At 52.0% G+C, this 17,307-nt stretch overlaps 7 protein-coding genes across 7 annotated transcripts; 1 reads left to right on the top strand and 6 right to left on the bottom strand.

The window, feature by feature from the left end:
- Positions 1-60: 60 nt before the first annotated feature.
- Positions 61-1,770, bottom strand: N7462_009629 (NRPS-like enzyme; the record flags this gene model as incomplete). The annotated part of the gene is made up of 1 exon (XM_057081343.1): positions 61-1,770. The coding sequence occupies one exon, from the start codon at positions 1,768-1,770 to the stop codon at positions 61-63; it is 1,710 nt and encodes a 569-aa protein (XP_056930180.1).
- Positions 1,771-2,841: 1,071 nt separating this feature from the next.
- Positions 2,842-3,936, bottom strand: N7462_009628 (CCDC174 family protein; the record flags this gene model as incomplete). Its single annotated transcript, XM_057081342.1, has 1 exon — positions 2,842-3,936. One exon carries the CDS (start codon positions 3,934-3,936, stop codon positions 2,842-2,844), a length of 1,095 nt encoding a protein of 364 aa, XP_056930179.1.
- A 319-nt stretch (positions 3,937-4,255) lies between these two features.
- Positions 4,256-5,429, top strand: N7462_009627 (homoserine dehydrogenase; the record flags this gene model as incomplete). The annotated part of the gene is made up of 2 exons (XM_057081341.1): positions 4,256-4,289; positions 4,354-5,429. The coding sequence occupies 2 exons, from the start codon at positions 4,256-4,258 to the stop codon at positions 5,427-5,429; spliced, it is 1,110 nt and encodes a 369-aa protein (XP_056930178.1).
- A 599-nt stretch (positions 5,430-6,028) lies between these two features.
- N7462_009626 (uncharacterized protein) lies at positions 6,029-6,519 on the bottom strand (the record flags this gene model as incomplete). The annotated part of the gene is made up of 2 exons (XM_057081340.1): positions 6,029-6,394; positions 6,454-6,519. 2 exons carry the CDS (start codon positions 6,517-6,519, stop codon positions 6,029-6,031), a joined length of 432 nt encoding a protein of 143 aa, XP_056930177.1.
- Positions 6,520-7,068: 549 nt separating this feature from the next.
- Positions 7,069-9,253, bottom strand: N7462_009625 (uncharacterized protein; the record flags this gene model as incomplete). Its single annotated transcript, XM_057081339.1, has 8 exons — positions 7,069-7,142; positions 7,216-7,397; positions 7,471-7,575; positions 7,646-7,757; positions 7,821-8,053; positions 8,107-8,184; positions 8,251-8,685; positions 8,931-9,253. 8 exons carry the CDS (start codon positions 9,251-9,253, stop codon positions 7,069-7,071), a joined length of 1,542 nt encoding a protein of 513 aa, XP_056930176.1.
- A 1,144-nt stretch (positions 9,254-10,397) lies between these two features.
- Positions 10,398-12,144, bottom strand: N7462_009624 (Efflux pump; the record flags this gene model as incomplete). The annotated part of the gene is made up of 2 exons (XM_057081338.1): positions 10,398-11,870; positions 11,995-12,144. 2 exons carry the CDS (start codon positions 12,142-12,144, stop codon positions 10,398-10,400), a joined length of 1,623 nt encoding a protein of 540 aa, XP_056930175.1.
- Positions 12,145-13,014: 870 nt separating this feature from the next.
- N7462_009623 (putative DUF221 domain protein) lies at positions 13,015-15,942 on the bottom strand (the record flags this gene model as incomplete). Its single annotated transcript, XM_057081337.1, is given in 3 exon segments — positions 13,015-14,205; positions 14,220-15,797; positions 15,856-15,942. 3 exon segments carry the CDS (start codon positions 15,940-15,942, stop codon positions 13,015-13,017), a joined length of 2,856 nt encoding a protein of 951 aa, XP_056930174.1.
- Positions 15,943-17,307: the final 1,365 nt, after the last annotated feature.

The following is a 17,307-nucleotide window of genomic DNA, read 5'->3' as shown; positions in this document are numbered from 1 at the left end:
TTTGGTTTACATTCAATGGCCCCCGGAGAGGCTGAGCCCATTACGTTGTTTGAAATAGACTCAATATACCTCTTGCTTCTCGGGACCATATGCAGCTTCAATCTGGTCTTTGTACAGTTCCTCCGATACCTTGCGTCGAATAGTGCCTTTAGCAGTTCTGAGCAAGGGACGATCGGCATCCGTGAAGATGAATCGGCTTCTGGTAAAGCAAACAACGGACGGGCAAGTTCGTTGCAAATCCTCCACTGTGGGCCAAATCTGGTCCAAAGTCGTGTTACGTAGTTCGTTAAGTGCTTCTTTGTCTTCGCTCTGTTGAGCTCGATCCATCTGCTGGCGAAGAGCGGCCGTAGGCTCTAACAAAACTACCACATTGTTCCCTGTAACTGTAATGAGAACTTTTTCAAACAGATCTCGATGGCCTGTCTGAATGTGTTCCTCCGAGGTTCCTGGGAACCACTTGAACCCGGTTGGGAAGATCAACATATCATCAGTGCGGCCATGATAGAACCACACACTGTCTATTCCAGAGCCCGAGTGGCGTCGAAATAGGTCTTTGGTATTGTATTCCGTTAAGTTGGGGAAGAGACAAAACACCGGTTGTATCTTTTGGGGATCCGAGTTTCTCACTATGACAGCGAGATACAAGCCGTCACCCTGATCACGGAATTCGATGTTATGGTCCGGATGAAAGGTCATGCCATTAAATGGGTACGAGTCCCAATTCTTCTCTCGACGAATCGCCTGCCATATGCCATCCTCACTGGAGCCCATTGTGGTGAACAGATTGAAGAGCTTTGCGACCGCAGCTCCGGGTTTTTGGGCTACCGGCCCACCTCCCCAGATGATAGACTTGATTCCTGCCTTAATAAACGTCTCTTGGAGATTGATATCTGAGCCAAGGTCTTCCACGTTGTTTGGCAGGAAGGAAACAATGTCTATTGGTAGGTGCTCGGCAACATGGGCGATTGTCTTTGCGGTTGGAGGCATTGTGGCTGGCGGGTAGATGATGGTAGCTTCACTATAGAATGGCAAAATCACACCGACCAAAAAAAAAGAGATGTGAAAAGGAGGCGTGGTGCTAACAATCCGTTTACCCATCCAGGTGGACTCTAGAGGTTTGTATCCTGAAATTGCTGTTCGGTGCCGTTGTTGGCCGAGAGCCACACCCCATTTGTAAGGGTAGAAGATGGGTCGAGGAAAGCCCGTCGTGCCCGAAGTATGGAGCACAAACATAGGATCATTTTTACCCTCTTCATAGCTCTTGAGATATGGGAAGTCTTGATGAACTTCAAATAGATCGAGGAGAGACGGAAGAGTCCATGACCGTAGATTGCCATGTTCGGCGACAAGGGCATCCCGTGTTTTAGTGTCCGCTAGAGGCGAGACCAACAGGTTTTCGCATCCCGTTTCCTTCATCAGCCGTACTGATCCAACAGTTCCATATCGAGGAGATATAAACAAGCCCTTGTAGCCGGCTTTCATAGCGGCAAGACAAACAATGTGGTGGCCCATATCGTGGGGTCCAATATATGAGATCGTCTCGAAATTCTCACACGGACCAAGGTTTTCGGTCATCCACCTGGCTATGCCATTGACGGCATTGGCAAGCTTGCGCCATGTGATCGTCCGAGTTCCAGATTCATATCCGGTTTGAGACATTGGCAGTGTGCCATAGACTCTGTCTGGCTCATTTGCAGCAAGCTCATCAAGGATGGTGGGAATAAGCTTGCCGGCAGGGTCATAAGCTTTCCGATCCTGATTTTGAGGCATTGTACTTGAATAAGCTCTTGCTTTGTTGCGAAAAATAGACCGGATGGGGAATATGAGATCTAGAATCTATGTGAACTGATGTTTTAGAAGATGGTAAGTATCTGGAAAGAATGGCATGACTGAACTATATGAGCATTCTGGATTTTAAGTAGGAGTCATCCTCCAGATTGGCCTCATTCTACAATCCCATCATGGGGGCCAAAATGCGAGTCAAGGACTGAGTTGGGAATCAAGCGCGAAAATTTAAGTCCTGAAACGGCAAGGTAATAGTTGAACTGGTTCAATTGGGGCCACGGCTGTGGTTAAAATGGCGGGAAAGCTTGGTAGCCTTGCCCGCTGGGCTGTGCTGTGGACCGGCTTGGACTAGTGTACAATTGATTTACGCGACAATGAACGTCGAAGTATGATGCCCACTCAGCTGGTCCGGTAGTGGGCTATGTAGTAGGAATTCTAAAAGGATTCTAGTAACATCAATTGAATGTTGCTCACGACGAATTCAATGCAGCATCGCATTTCCCTCGTATGAGAACATTCGAGCTCGTGTGTACTATATCTGGTAGAAAGACCCTTCACGTTAGTCGCCTGAGGCGTCCAACAAACTAGTTGTCCTTGCAGATCCTGAGCTGACGAAGGATTGGAGGATGTCTCCACCTCCCCGACCCCAAATCCTCGGATCCTCAGCTATGTACAGTACATCGGCAGGACATGACGCGTCCCAGCGACGCCCCATGTTGCTAGGCAAGCCAAGCTCGAGTATCGACACTGCAATTGGAAATCTAAAATTTATCGCCCAATTCAATATGCTTAAATTGACGCTTGGATATTGGTGTTTACAATTCAATTCACCGTCCGCCCCGGATGCTCTCTTATGATAGAATCCGAGCCAGCCGGGGTAAGAAAAACAGGGGTCCCATATCATCGAAAAGGAAGTGCTTAAAACCCCCTTTATGGACTCAATCCTACGGTAATATTCGAAAGGGATCGTTGCTTTATTGAAGGGTACCCGACGGGTGGGTTGAAAGATATATGAACAAGGGGTATCGCTAAAAGACATAGATAAACAAAACTGCCTCAATGCCCGTCAGTTATCGTAGGTGCTGGGATAGATAAATCCCCTAAGAACTCATCTGCCTGCCTTTGAGCACGTAATTCTTGGATCTGCTGTCTTCGATCTTGAAGATGCGCTTGCCATTCTGCGGCTAAACGCACCCGTTTTTCTCGTTCCTGCTCTGTTTCTTTTCGGGCATTCTTGAGATCTTCCATCTGCCGCAACCGCTCGGTTTCATCTTGAGAGAATGCGTAGAAGCCCGTTCCACGATTGCGCACCTCAGCTTCAGCATCATAGTGAACATGCTCCGGTGTGGGTGACCGGTCTCGTCGGGCAGCAAGATCCGCCATCTGCGATGCGATTTTGGCATCAGGGTTGAAAGCTTCAGTTTGAATAGCTTCGCCGTAGATAAGATTCTCCGGGCGAGAAGGGCGCCAACGCTCCTGTGGCGCTCTGTCCCGATTCTCTTCTTCTTCCTTGGTGCGGGCAGCTCTAGCTGCCTCGGCTCTGGTTCCGCGTCGGGTCCGACCAAACTCATCCTCATAGGATATGATAGACGCATTGTCGTCGTCTTCCTCAGATTCATCGGAGCGTTCTGCCCTCTTACGCTCCTCGTCTGCCCATTTGCGATCAAAATCCACCAATCCTTCCTTCTCTTTGCGCCGCAAGCGCGCCAGATAATCTTCTTGTCGAGACGAGCCTGAGCCTGCATATGTATCTTCTTCACCACTGCTATCTCCGGCAAGGTACAGTCCCTTTTTCATGTCATTGTATATGCGCACCTTCTCCTGCATTCGACGCTTGGATCGATTGAGGGTGGCGTCATCAACGGACCCAATATCCTGGCTGCGCTTATGCTTTTGTTGCGAATCATGATGGTCACCTTCTTCAAGATCAGCCGCAGCGCGCTTCTGGGCGCCTTTGTTCTGCTTGCCGAAGATGTCGGTCTTCGCAGTTTTGGATGGTCGTGGGCGCGCGTTAGCTGAGGGATTGGAGCCTTGAGCGATGAGGGAGGAGAGCTGGCTGCTGAAGGCGAGATTAGACGATGAGGACAAGTCGCTTGTGCCCTTTGACTTGGCACGAGCCTGTCCATATAGCGAGGACTGATCAGAAGCCATGATCGAAGCTCCGCACCAGGCTTGCGAACAAATAAGCCCAGCCAGCTTCAGATGTTCCGATAACGATAAGGTTTTCTGCCTGATTCTGTGGGTGAAAATGCTGAGTCACCTGCTGACTTGGGTGGTAGTTGCCCCACGGACCCCACGAGATGACGAGGTTGAGGATCTTGACTCAATTTCTATATCCTTGCATACCTTTTGAGAGACCCTTCCTTTCTCTTCAGGATTGGTTTTTTTTTCTACTCTATTCCATTCCGGTAATTCCATTCAATTTTACCGTTCAACCCTGTCCAATTGAGGTCTTTACTCCTTCTTCACCATGTCCGCTAGCCCTATCTATCTCGGCGTTGTTGGTATGATACCCCTCCTCGATTGGAGCATCGCTTTGCGGAGTCTTAACCTAACACAATTTTCCAGGCGTCGGTGGTGTTGGAACCGCATTCCTGTCCCAGCTCGCTCGTCTTCCCAATGCTCCAAAGCTCGTCCTCCTCGCCCGTTCTTCTCAGACCCTTCTCGCTCCGACACCGGCCTACTCCCCGGCGATCCCCGCGGCCGACTGGGCAACCGCCGCAGCCACTCCTTCATTGACAAAAACCGGCGCTCTGCCCGCTGAGGAGATTGCTACATACCTTGCTTCAGCTCCTGGACGTGCCATCCTGGTTGACAACACCTCCGACATCAACCTCGCCCGCCAATACCCCACATTCCTGAAGAAGGGCGTGTCAATCGTCACTCCCAACAAGAAGGGCTTCTCCGACGACCTGTCTCTGTGGAAGGATATTTTTGCGTCTGCCAAGGAAGGAAAAGCCCTTGTCTACCACGAGAGCACCGTCGGCGCCGGCCTGCCCGTCCTGTCGACCTTGAAGGACCTGGTTGCGACTGGCGATGAAGTTACCCGTATCGAGGGTGTCTTCTCCGGTACTCTTTCCTTCCTGTTCAACACCTTCGCCCCGGCCTCGGGTTCCTCGGACGCCCAGTGGAGCGCTGTCGTTACCCAGGCCAAGGAGCTTGGTTATACCGAACCCGACCCACGCGATGACCTGAACGGCATGGACGTTGCCCGTAAGCTGACCATCCTGGCCCGCCTGGCTGGCCTCGAGGTCTCCCGTCCCGACTCTTTCCCTATCGAGTCGCTCATCCCCGCCGAGCTTGCCTCTCTGCCCTCGTCTGCCGATGGAATCGCCCAATTCATGGCTCGTCTGCCCGAGTTTGATTCCCAGATGGCGAACATCAAGGCCACCGCCGAGAAGGAGGGCAAGGTCGTGCGCTATGTTGGCAGCATCGATGTTGCTACCAAGGCCGTTAAAGTCGGCTTACAGTACTTCGAGAAGGATAGTGCCATTGCTGGCCTGAAGGGTAGCGACAACATCATCAGCTTCTACACCAAGCGGTACGGTGCCAACCCGGTGATTGTGCAGGGTGCTGGCGCTGGGGGTGATGTCACTGCTATGGGTGTCTCAGCTGATTTGATCAAGGTTCTCGAGCGTCTATAAGTAGTCGATCTGCTGTGAGATAGAAAATTCAAAAGTATTCAGATATCCAGAGATCTCCGAATCTCTCATCAAGCAAACCAACTTTGCTACCAAAATGATCCCAGCAGTAAGAACAACTTGTGCCTGTAGGCATGAATCTTTATAACTGGTGCTTACATGAAAGGGATCACAATGGCTTTATGTGCAGCATTTGTTGTTAGGAATATTATTGAGAACCACCTGCTCCCTCCTGCCTCCGCCAAAAAGGCATAGTTTAGCCGAGGTATTCCGCAGTTCTCTAGCATACCTATTCAAACATGTATCAATACAAACAGCAACACGAGGAAATTAAGATATATTCACAACAAAACACCAGAGTCATAACCAGGTGTCCCCTCATAAAACAGACCGGAAATCAAAAGGAAAATAAAAGACCTTGTCCCTTTCATCGATATCATCGAAAAGAAACGGGTATCGCCCGACAGAACCAGGAAGAAGAAAAGCAATGCCGCAACGCCATGACATGATCCAGAACGCATTTAGAACACCCCGAATCGAATAAATAAACTCCGTAGACAGACAGGATAGAGATGCTCCAGGGGGGAGGTGAGGGAATAGCATCACGTTCGCCCGGACACCCGGCGTTTTAGGCTCCGATCGTTTCCAGCATATGCGCGACTTTCGGTGGTAGGAGCGATGTTCTCTTTTTCCGATCGGGCTTCGCTTCCTGCTCGTGGGTCTTCAGCTATACCGCTTGAACTGATCTGTGCTCCATCGTCGGTATGTGACTCTACCCCGCGCAATCCGAAGGCCCGCCGTTGGCCGTTCGCTCGTTCGTTCAAACCGGGTACACGAGGGTGTTGATGGCCGCGCGCGCGTCCGCCAATCCACGGCAGCTCGAAGAGCGCCATTCGGTAGAGGTAAAGACCGGCATCAAAGACGATGAGCGCTGCCCAGGGGACGATGGTGATGAGGCCGAGCAGGAACTGAGGAGGGCGCCGCGAATGTTAGCCAAGAAGCAGAGTGGAGGGGTGGGCCAACGTACGAAGATGCGCACCGCCCAACTCTCGAACTGGATGAGTTGAGGCGGGAGAATCGAGTACCACGCCATGGGAGAAACGAATGATGGAGGAGTGGTTGAGGTGCGGAGAAGGTGTCGAGTTCCGCACCGCCTTTCCTCGGGTCGTCAACGGTTGGTACAGGATCCGGTGGAGTGTTAGGGGTCGGATCTCCCTCGAACCACCAACCCAGAGGATTCGGCCTAACCTTATTGCCTGTCTTAAATCACTTTGCCTAAATCGCTCGTTTCGTTATCGTGGATGGTTTCAAGCCCCAACTTTGAGCTCTGAGATTAAAAGCTCGTATGCAAATGCAAATGTCGTATATTCAAATACACTCAAGAGGTTCACTACAAGCATGATATTCGCCCAACAAGCAACCTCCCAGCCTTTCCATATGCTTTAAGCCTACTCTTTGACACCATAACGGCCTGCGCCACCAAAAAAAGACAACGAGTCAAAAGCTATTCATAATATTTCCTCCAAAATCTCAATCCAGCTTTTTATTATGCTCATAATCATCATATCAGCGTAAATCATCAGTCATAACAGCCTAGGACAGACACGGCACCAATTGTTACTCGCAAGGTACACATGCGCACTTAGGAAGCAATCACATAGTCTCGCTGGTATTTTGCAGCTAGATCTTCCATCATTTCCACAAAGGCATCGGCATCTATAGAAACAAGTCATTAGTCTTTGTTCAATCCATCATGATCGGATAGAAGGGGAGAGGGAGAGCCGGGTACCAGCTGCAGTAGCAAATTTGAGCACATGGTCGCCCCGACTTGTTTGTGGCGGCATATAATCGTCAGGCAGCATTAAGATGATGGGCTTGAAGTCTCGTATAACTACACTGCGGTCACTGACGCGGTTCAGCCAGCCACGGCGCACTAGGTGAGTAGTGATGAAGCCGGTCCAGACGGGCGTTCTGAAGATGTTCGAATTAGTCTCGTCAAGAATAAATTAGAGGGGAGCGTGGAGTTCAAATGAATGACACTCACCGGTTCATCTCGCCCTTATGAACGGATGCCTGGAGCCGAACCGCTTTTGTTGTCTTGTCACGGAATATGCGCAAGGCATGCGAATAATCGTCATCGTAAATGCGACTATTACAATCAGTTGATACCATCAACCTAATAACTAGATGGAAGAAACCAGAGAAAGAATTGTGCTTACCCGCCGTATAGTTCTCTTTCGCCTTCCAACTCGTAATCACGAATCCCTTCGACCGGGTGGCCATTATCCTGCGAACGAAGTGCGAGAAAACTAACGAAGAATGCAACCATGTCTAGAAAGAAATAAAAGTCAGGCGGGGCCCCAAAAGGTGATTTACACTCGGAGGAAAACCTACTTTCGATGGACGTGAATTGTAGGCTTGCCCACAATATAAGCTCACTGCCAGAATGCTTCCGTCGACAGAGATGAAGGGACGACCCTTCTCGGATGATTTCAAGCAAATTCAAAGGCAGGCAATAGTATTCATTGGCTCGGGTGCGGTGGGGGACTTTGCAGACAATGCGAACCCGATGGTCTTTCTCGCGCAAGTAATAATAAACAGTCATGTTGGCAGCATCGTTGAATGCTCTAAATTAATAGATTAGATGTTGAAGTGGTGCCAAACAGGTGTAGAGACGTACAATTGGAAAAGCAATTCATATCCTTGATCTTGAAGCCAATGTTTGATATTCGGAGAAGGATCGCCAAAACATCCCGCTCTGTAAAGCTCACGACAATCAGCCATTTTTGAAGCATGAAACGCAAATTTGCCCAAATCTTCTCACCTCTCTCGTGCTGGAGGAAGCGGCGTCTCGGTATCGAATCCTGAGAATACATCCTTGACCCAATGGTATTGAACAGCTTCCGAATGAGTCGAGCGACTCGTAGTAGTTGCTGTTGTGGATCCCAGCGGTGAACTGGGCGCGTCCGGGACAGACGGGGGCCAATCCGAGAAGGTGCCGGACGAGGGCGATTGAGGAGATTGAGGCGAGGCATGCGACGGACGCGATCGGTCATAGGACCGACGACGAGGCCTCCAGTCATTGGCAGGACTCGGCGATTCCGTGCTGGTGCTCGAGGGTGGCCACTCACGGGCAAGGAACGAATGGCGACCAAAATTCATGCGTCCGAGTCGCGGAGCGAGCCGCTTCTCCTGATCTGCTACGAGGGTTTTAATGTTGCTGCGCAAGGTGACAAAGAGCAGGGATTCGGAGCCACGCCTGTATGTGACCGCGAACAAGTTAGTCTATTTTGAGATCATCTGCTTTGCGTTGTTCTCCTGTTCTTTGTTTCTTTGGTTGCAACGGGCGGAGTATGTCTGTGGGTAATACAGACGGGAGAGGGTGGGGTGGGGTGCATACTCTCTCACAGAGTCGCCAATTTCTCTCAGGAAGGCCTTGTATTTCGCTAAACGCGAGGCGAGAGAGTAATTAGACTCTTGCCAGAAGAACCGATCAATGGCTACCCAGGTCCGCCGATGCTCTCGTGGGCCGACCTCGCCACCTTTGAGGAGGCCAAAAAATCGAAGATATCCTCGATCGAGTACTTCAAGCTCGAGCGAACCAATTCCAGATCGGGAAGGGCGCGAGGCCAGTTTCGGAGATAACGAGGATCTTTGGACAAGGTCTCCAGACTAGACAGAGATGAGCTGATGGCATAGAATTCCGAGATCAGGGCGGTGACCTCCGACGCATGTTCGGGGAGAAAAGGTCGGAAGGTGTCGAAGCCGGCCGCAGCGGCCTCTGCCTCTTCGGCGGCCACGCTCAGGGCAGACACGCTCATGGCCATGGGCTCGTCAGGCCATCCGGAGGGAGTGATTTCGATGGCAATGAGGGGGTGATACGAGGGCTGGCCGGAAGCGAGCGAGGAGGTAGCCCTTCTCACGTGCGATGCGGCTCTGGTCTGCCTTTGCGTTCTGCGTTCTTGACGTGGTCGCGCGGGAATGGCGGGGACTTCGGTGGGGGTGGGAGGGGAAATTGGACAACGCAGCGTGGACCGTGAGCCTGCAGCAAGGGATTGGGAGGGCCTCGATACGTCGCCAGGCCAGACCGGAGGAGAGATGAGATGTCTCGAGTGGAGGTGTGCAAGGCGTAGATGAGATTCGAGGCATTGGGTCAAGAGATTCCATGGATCCTTCCGCAACTTACCATCCTTTCAGCCATCGTGGAGGGCTCCACCTCCACCTTGCACCCGAAAGAGGTGGAGTGATCCCTAGACCAGGAGAGGACGGAGGCAGAATAGATCAGGACATTGCAACGATAATTTGGGTTTCTTGCTATTTCGGAGGCGGAAGTAAGCAATCGACTATACAGCGTGAAGGTGATCTCAGTAGATGAAGGGGGCGAGAATCCATCGGGGCGGTTGTTTCCTCTCGGAACGTCTAAACACCTCGAAGATGCGAATGTTCCAAGGAGAGGAAGAGAACCAAGATAGAAAAAATCAGGATGAAAAGAAACGGACAGGCAACTATATAGCAGATATAGCAGACCTTGCACTAGACGAAGGAGGAAAAGTGCTGCCTGAGCGAGTTGCCCGCCCTTCCCCCCCCTTTCGTCTGTCTTGACGGTGAGGCTGTGCAGCCCGCGGCGAGAGAGAGTCTATGAGTCAATCCCCGAAAATAAGCAGACTTTCATATCTTGAGGCACCTTGGGGCTGTGTTGAAGTCAAGGGCTCTGATTGGAAAGTGTTCCTCGAATAAGAGAAATGGAAAGCCAAGCAGGGAAATGACCCAACCAGATCTATAAAACTCTTATACTTCAAAACGGGATGACATATGAGGCGGCCATCCAGGAGATCAACCCGTCCTTCCATCTATAATACATGGCCTCTATGACTATGCCGGATTACACATTACTAGCTTCTATATTAGCTTCTATAACACAAGGCCATTAAGGCCGGGAGCCGCGCCCAACCACCATATCCGATTATACCTTCAAGCGGGAGTTGCCGAGCTCAAGGACTTCTCCCCCTTCTGTAACCATTGTTCTGATTCATGCGTCCGATTGACATCAAGCTTCTGTGTCAGCGTGCTTGTCACAAGCCCAACGAAGGCCAGCCCTGCCATCGTGGCCCAGACAACCCTCAGACTGTCCGCATAGGCCTCTATAATCATTGCCCGTCGGGGCGAGTCCGGATTCATCGCTTTCACAATTTCCACAAGTGCACTCGCCTCCCGCGATAACTGGGCCGCTTCGGAAGCCAGGGCCGGGTACGTTCGCAGCTTGATGGCGAACTGGGCGTCGAAGATGGCGCCGCCCACTGCGACGCCGATGCCCTGGCCGAAGGAGCGTGCAAAGGTGTACATGGAAGCAGCACAGGCCGAGTCCTTTTCCTGGGCGCCGGCTTGCGTCGCGTATCCGAGGCTGTTGAAGAGCATGCCCAGCCCGACACCGGGGACGAGGTTGAGGAAGATCCACACGGGGATGGAGGTTCGCGGGTCAAGCAGGTAGAGCAGACCCATGCCGAGCGTGCTCAACGTCCAGCCGCCCCAGATCGCCCACCGGAAACGCCCCAGTTTCGTGATCAGGACGCCGACGACAATGGACGCCGGCGCCACGGTAAATGTTTCGGGGAAGACACTCACGCCGGAGATAATGGCACTGTAGCCTTTAACGCACTCGTAGTAGAGGGGCAGGTAGTAGAGTAGACACCAGAGCACGATGCCGTGGATACACGTCCCCAAGTAACTGACCAACGCCGTACGCTGGTTGAAAACAGCAATGCGGACGATAGGATCCAGTGGAATTTCCGCCTCATACCACACAAAGCCGATCAGGCCCAGGATTCCTAGGACTAGGGGCACAATCGTCTTCCACGATGACCACGGGTACATGACATTGCCCCACGACACAGCGAGCAGTAGGCTCGTTGCTGACACCGTTAGCAGCGAGACGCCAGTCCAATCGAACCGGGCCAGCTTCGAGCCCAACGATCCGGGCACGCGGTTCAAATTGAGGAACACGATGATCATCACCAAGCCCACCGCGCAGATAGGCAGGTTGATCCAGAAAATCCACCGCCACGACGCACTCTCCGCGAAGGCACCGCCAATCACCGGGCCTGTCACCGACCCGATCGCCCATACCGCGCTCCCATATCCAAACCAAGTGCCGCGCTGGCGCAGCGGCACCAAGTCTGTGATCACGACTTCTGTCAGGCTGATGATGCCCCCGCCGCCGACGCCCTGCACGCTGCGGCCGACCAGCAGCGTCGTGAAGCTCTGCGCGACGGCGGCCACAATTGACCCCGCCGTGAACAGAACCAGTGACAGGATGATGAGGTACTTGCGGCCGAAGGTCTGGGACAGCGACCCGAAGGTCAGCTGGAAGACCGTACTCGTCAGCAGGAACGAGGTGCCGGCCCAGAACGCCTCAATGGCGGAGCCGCCTAGCTCCCGGGAGATGATCTGCCGATATCCGAATTAGGACCATGAGAACTGGAATTATAGATTGCGATATTGCTCGGAAAAGAGAGGGGGGAGTGCGGAAAGCAAAGGCATGAGGGGGGGGAGTTAGCTGATGGCAGGATACCGGAAGAGCAGTGGACAGCGAAGTCGCATCTAAGGCAGCAGCCAGAATAACGATGCAGAGACTGCTGAACGCCGCGTAGAAGCGGCCGCTGGGCTGGAAGCCAGGCACATCGACGGCCGTTTGCGTTGCGGGGGAGTCGCCAGAGCCCATGAGTAGAATGATCAGTCGGTCTTGTTCAGTCTGAATTATAGGCTCTCCGCTTCCAGGGTTACTAACGGAAGGCAGTTTTCATGGAGGCGGCACAGAAATAGTGCGAATCAGGGGCCGAAAGCAGGTTGAAACCCCATGAAGGAATCTTATCCACCTGCTGAGAATCTCAGCCGCAACTGGAGCTAATTCAAAGGGAAGGATTCACTAGCTCAGTATATTGCCATTAGTCATATAGGTAGTATCATCCTCAGGCTGTGCATAAGCTTGCGAGGCCATGATGAACAAGAAACATTGAAAAGGGTTTTCGATCAGATGAAGGGGGAAATGGTGTGCATTTGCAGCACCGAATAGAATTTCATCGAGTTTTCTCACTCACATGATGTCGAATATCAGACCACCCACCTCAAGTTTAGGTTGATCTATACAAGTTTACTTTATTCATAAGGCCTTCAAAAGGGTAGCAGGATGTCCAAGAAAACAACATCAAATGGAACAGAAGGGAAGAAGGGAAGAAGTTACACAAAATTGGAGAATACGGCCCATTAGGAAGAGAAGTGTAATCGAGAATTTATTCATTTCTTGTACAGTTAAAAATATGATTATTTTCAGAATCTGGTTCAATACAACGGAGTTGAAGCAGACGAGATGTCGTAATTTCGTATCTCAAGATAGAGCCGTCCTCGACCAATTCCCATTGTCCAAGAGCCCGGCTCTCCAAGGAGTAAATGTTCAAAGGATAGTCAAAGATGAAACAGAGAAGTAAGTAGGACCAGACCACGGATATATGCACGGGATAGCTTTCACAGAAAACAGAAAAGAGAGACAAACAGGGAATAAAAGGGATAGATACAATAGACCCACGGAGACCGGCTACCGCGGGGCCCGATATGCTTCGTATGAGGTTTGGTACGGGTCCTCGTCCTGCTGTACCGGGCCGTAGCCACGACTACGCCATCGGTCGATCGGGTTGGCGTCGACCTGCGCGGGGGTCTGAGCATGGGCGATGAGGTGGGTCTCACTCTCGTTCGAGTGGTGCTGGTAGAGGCCATTGTTGCTGAGCGCACCACCGCTGTCACCACGTGAGAGCGGCACGCGGAAGGCGGGGTGAATGAGGCCGCCTTCGGGGTCTTGGTAGCCCTCATTCAGCTTCAGGCCGGACATGGAAGGCAGGGAGGGTGCAGGGGAGGAGGCACGGGAGGAGCTGGGAGACCATTCGCCGCCGAGGGTGCTGCGCGGTGTTTGAGAGCGCTCGGTCATCAGATCCTCTGGGCGGCCATAGATGCCGCCACCGAACTCGTCGCGGAAGTCGGCGCGGTCCTTGTAGTACGAGAAGTCGAGATGGTTCTCGGGGACCATCTCGAATGGAGCAGGCTCCGCCTTGCCAGGCTGAGAAGACAACATCGGGTTCATCGCAATATCGGAGTACTCGCCCGCCATGTCGCCGTGGTCGAGACGTCCCTGGTAGATCTCCTTGAGTGCTTCAGCGGCCTTGGCGTGGACCATCGGAGTCATGAGCGGCTTGTAGAGAGCGGGATGACCGAATTTGGAGTTCAGTCGCTCTGCAGCTTTCTTACTAGTCTTGGAAGCACCAACCGCCTCGGCGTCGGTGAGATTGGCGCGGTTGTAGAACTCACAGTCGGCATCAAAGGTCTTCATACAGTAGAACTTGAATCCCAGCATCAAGAAAGGTAGCGGGACGACGCAGAGGGCCATGGCAGTACTGCCCTGAACCTTGGCAACCAGCACAACAACAGCATTGGCAAGAATGCTGGCGAAGACCATACGATTGAACAAGACACGCCAGTACGCGCCAGCAGATTCGTTCTTAGTCACGAACACGTACATGAGAAGGTACTTCTTGAGCATAGCATCGACGCCGAAATACAATGCGGTCACCGGCAGGACAATCGGTTGGAGAGTGGCAAAGCAGATTGCAACGGTTGCGTAGAAAAGAAAGTAGTTGTAGTAGCTGGCATAGTCAAACGACGGGGGGCTGTCCATTCGATGGCCTGACGAGGCGTGGGGGCGAGAAATGTCTTTGAGAACCAAACCCACGCCAAGCTGATAATCTGCACGAGATCAAGAGCAGCCCCCAAATTCCGTTGTAGAAGCCAAGTGATCCAGAACGGGGATACGTTGCACAGCGCGCTCATCAACTTGTAAGCCAGATCGCTCTCGATAATAGCTTGCCAAGTGTTTTCATCGTTGTTGCTCTTATCAATGACCGAGGAGACGAAAGTCCAGGCAGCCGAGAATAATGAGAAGACAACCAAGTTGTTGAACACGAAGAAAGCGTACAGCTGGCCCAAGACATGTCGCTCTCGGGAGGTCTTGGTTTTGCTACCGCCCTGGATGGATAAACGTCGGAAAATGATAGGTAGAACGAGATAGACCAGCGAGGTAACCGCGGGTGACGCAATACCTTGAACAGCGGCCCACAAATTGGGGTCTTCTTCAAGCGAGGTCTCAAATTTCGGCCAGACAGAGCCCAGGTTGCTCAAATTCGACAGGAACACCGCAATGAGGGCGTTGGGAACAATCCAAACAATTGTCAAAGCGGTGACCCAGATGAAGTTGATGAAACGCTTCCACTTGCGCGACGATTTGGTCAAGGGAAGGTTTTCCCAGATGAGATCACTTGGTCGAGGCGCGAGCGAGATAGTGGTGCCCTTGGGATGTTTCCGACGAGCAGTCCAGGCCACAGCATGGGCGTGTTCAATGTTCTCCCAGCTTGCAAAGCCGTACGGCATTGCATTCCGGCGGTCGATCGAGGCCCTGCCATGCTTGATTTCTTCCTCCAGGACTCGAATTCGAACCGTGAGATAGTCGATCGCGTCCACTTTTCCACCGGGGTGCTTGCTGCGCTGACTGCGTGGAGGGCGCATGGAGGGTCGTTTTGCGGGCAGCTGATTGGGGCGCTTCAAGTACTTGGCTAGGACTGACTCCAATTTTCTCACGTTCTCTTCATGCTCTTCAATGATGCTTGGCAGAGAGCGTGAGTTACGTCCAATAGCAGCACGAGGAAGGGCAGCAGTCGGGTTGACTTCGTCGGTGAGGCGTAAAATCCCTTCATCCGTACGGTCTGATGGAGGGATATCCGTCACCATCAGCGTTCGTGCATGGAGACTGCGCTGGTATTCGGAGCTCTGGAAATATTGTCGTCGAAGGGTTCGTACGGCTTTATAGTTCCTCCACAAGAAGAACACGATAATGATATCGAAGCACCAGGCACAGACAACCTGGCTCCAAATGGCCGTTTGGTTTGTCACATAGAGCGGAGTCATGGTGCTAAAGACCCCAGAGGTGTAGCTATTTCCCTTGCTTTGAGTGACGTTGACCGGAATCATGACCATACAGCCGATGATGCTAATCAGGATAAAGATGTTGCGACACATTTTGGTGAAACGAATGAAAATCGCTGCATCCAGGCCCACGGTGTCGACGAGCTGGGCTTCACGGGTTTGGATAACCGGTTTGACCCAAGAAAAGAAACCCTTGCCCGCGGGCGGCGGGCTATGTTTACGATCGGCATGCTTCACTTTGGGTGCATAGACGAGCGAGTGGCGGGGTCGGAACAGGGAGAAGAGGAGGGTGCAGAGGATTGTGGTGCCGAGAGAGGTTCCTAGCGAGGCCCAAAGCGAAGTGACTGTGAACTGATCCAGAATATCAGCAAAGGTTCTCGCGCTGTTATCCACCACAGCTGCAACTTACCGCCGATTTGAAGGGATTTGAAATGAGTTTGATGAACTGATCAGTCCCAGAGTTGTCGCGGGACTGTAATCCCTGGTGCAGATCCATGACGTCCCACAAGCCGAGGAGATCAACAGATCACAGTCAAAAAGAACGAAGACTCGACATGAAGGGAAAAGAAGGGAAACGATCGAGGCAGCGGTCTTCACGACCAGGTATAACGAGAGTGAAAAGGAAAGAAAGAAGAAAGAGGTGGCAATGAACGAGCGGAGAATGACGCTGTCTGAAAAATAAGGACGATCAACGGACAGGTGAGACAAGCAAGCCCAAGAATGCAAGAAAAGTGGGTTCTGGGGGTCCAGACTGGCCAGTTCAAAGCGTTGGCTTGGTTATTATTAGAAGGTCATCGATAGCGATAGCGGCGACGCCGATCTCTAGCCGATAGACGCAACCCCAAGCCTGTCGCGGTCTCTGGGTGTTTTTTTTTTTTTTTTCGGCTCACGTTGCTCGCTCCCTGCAGGTGGGAATGTGGAGGTTGCAGCGGCCCTGGCCCCGTCGACGATTGTGTGTCAACAAGTCGCAGTGTGTACAGACCAGGGCCGCCGTACCTGGTGGCGTCCCCGACACGTTATGCCTCTCCATTCAGACCCATTCCAGGTCACATCATTGGCAGACCGACGCAGGGTGAGGCCCGACGAGCCAATCAGGCGCCCCGTGGGGAGAAATCTGGAACATTGTCACGGATGGTTCGATAAAATCCAGGGTCACACTGACACCAAAGGCCTGGGTGTACCGACAGGACGCCAAATCAGCCACAGTTCTCCTGAGGCACGGTTGAACTCAGATGGAGCGAAGTTCGCACAGGATCCACGTTCAGCAGGCCCTTGAATTTCCTGCTGGAGGATGACCTGTGGGGACAAAATGAAGCCTGAGGTGTCATTGGGAGGTTAGTCATCAGTGGCTGGAACACTGGCAGTTCATCTTTTTCACTATTCTTCGTCACGTAGACATTATGTCTTAGTTTGGAGCAGCTGACTATATGGTAAATAACATCACTTGATATATAACCTCTCTCCTGAATCTATATACTATATTGCCTAGATCATCTGCCTAAAATTTTCTATTGAGCTTAGTACCTGCAAAAATGAGCTTTATCATTGACGCTCCACGCCGGTCGCGACCTGCCTAATATAGAGATTGCTTCATCTTGAGCAAATATGCTATTGAGTATCTCGTTGTATAGTAGTTATGGAAATTTTGCATGGATAACCGCCCTTGTAGAACATAGAACCCCGCGCGTTTAGTTGTCAGAGGGGATGGGTGGATAGCCCGTTATACCGGAGAACGTAAACTCGCGTTTCCACTCCTGTAATCATTTTTATTTAGGTGATATCCGCCTTTCACCACTATTTCGAAAAAATTCCCCTGCAGTTCATAGATGAGACGGCCCTGAAGTGTGTTTTCTGAACCAAA

This window comes from Penicillium macrosclerotiorum, assembly GCF_028827735.1.
Source record: "Penicillium macrosclerotiorum strain IBT 26536 chromosome Unknown utg000009l_segment0_segment0, whole genome shotgun sequence".
NCBI classification, from domain to species: domain Eukaryota; kingdom Fungi; phylum Ascomycota; class Eurotiomycetes; order Eurotiales; family Aspergillaceae; genus Penicillium; species Penicillium macrosclerotiorum.
This window is presented reverse-complemented; position numbering and strand designations above follow the sequence as displayed.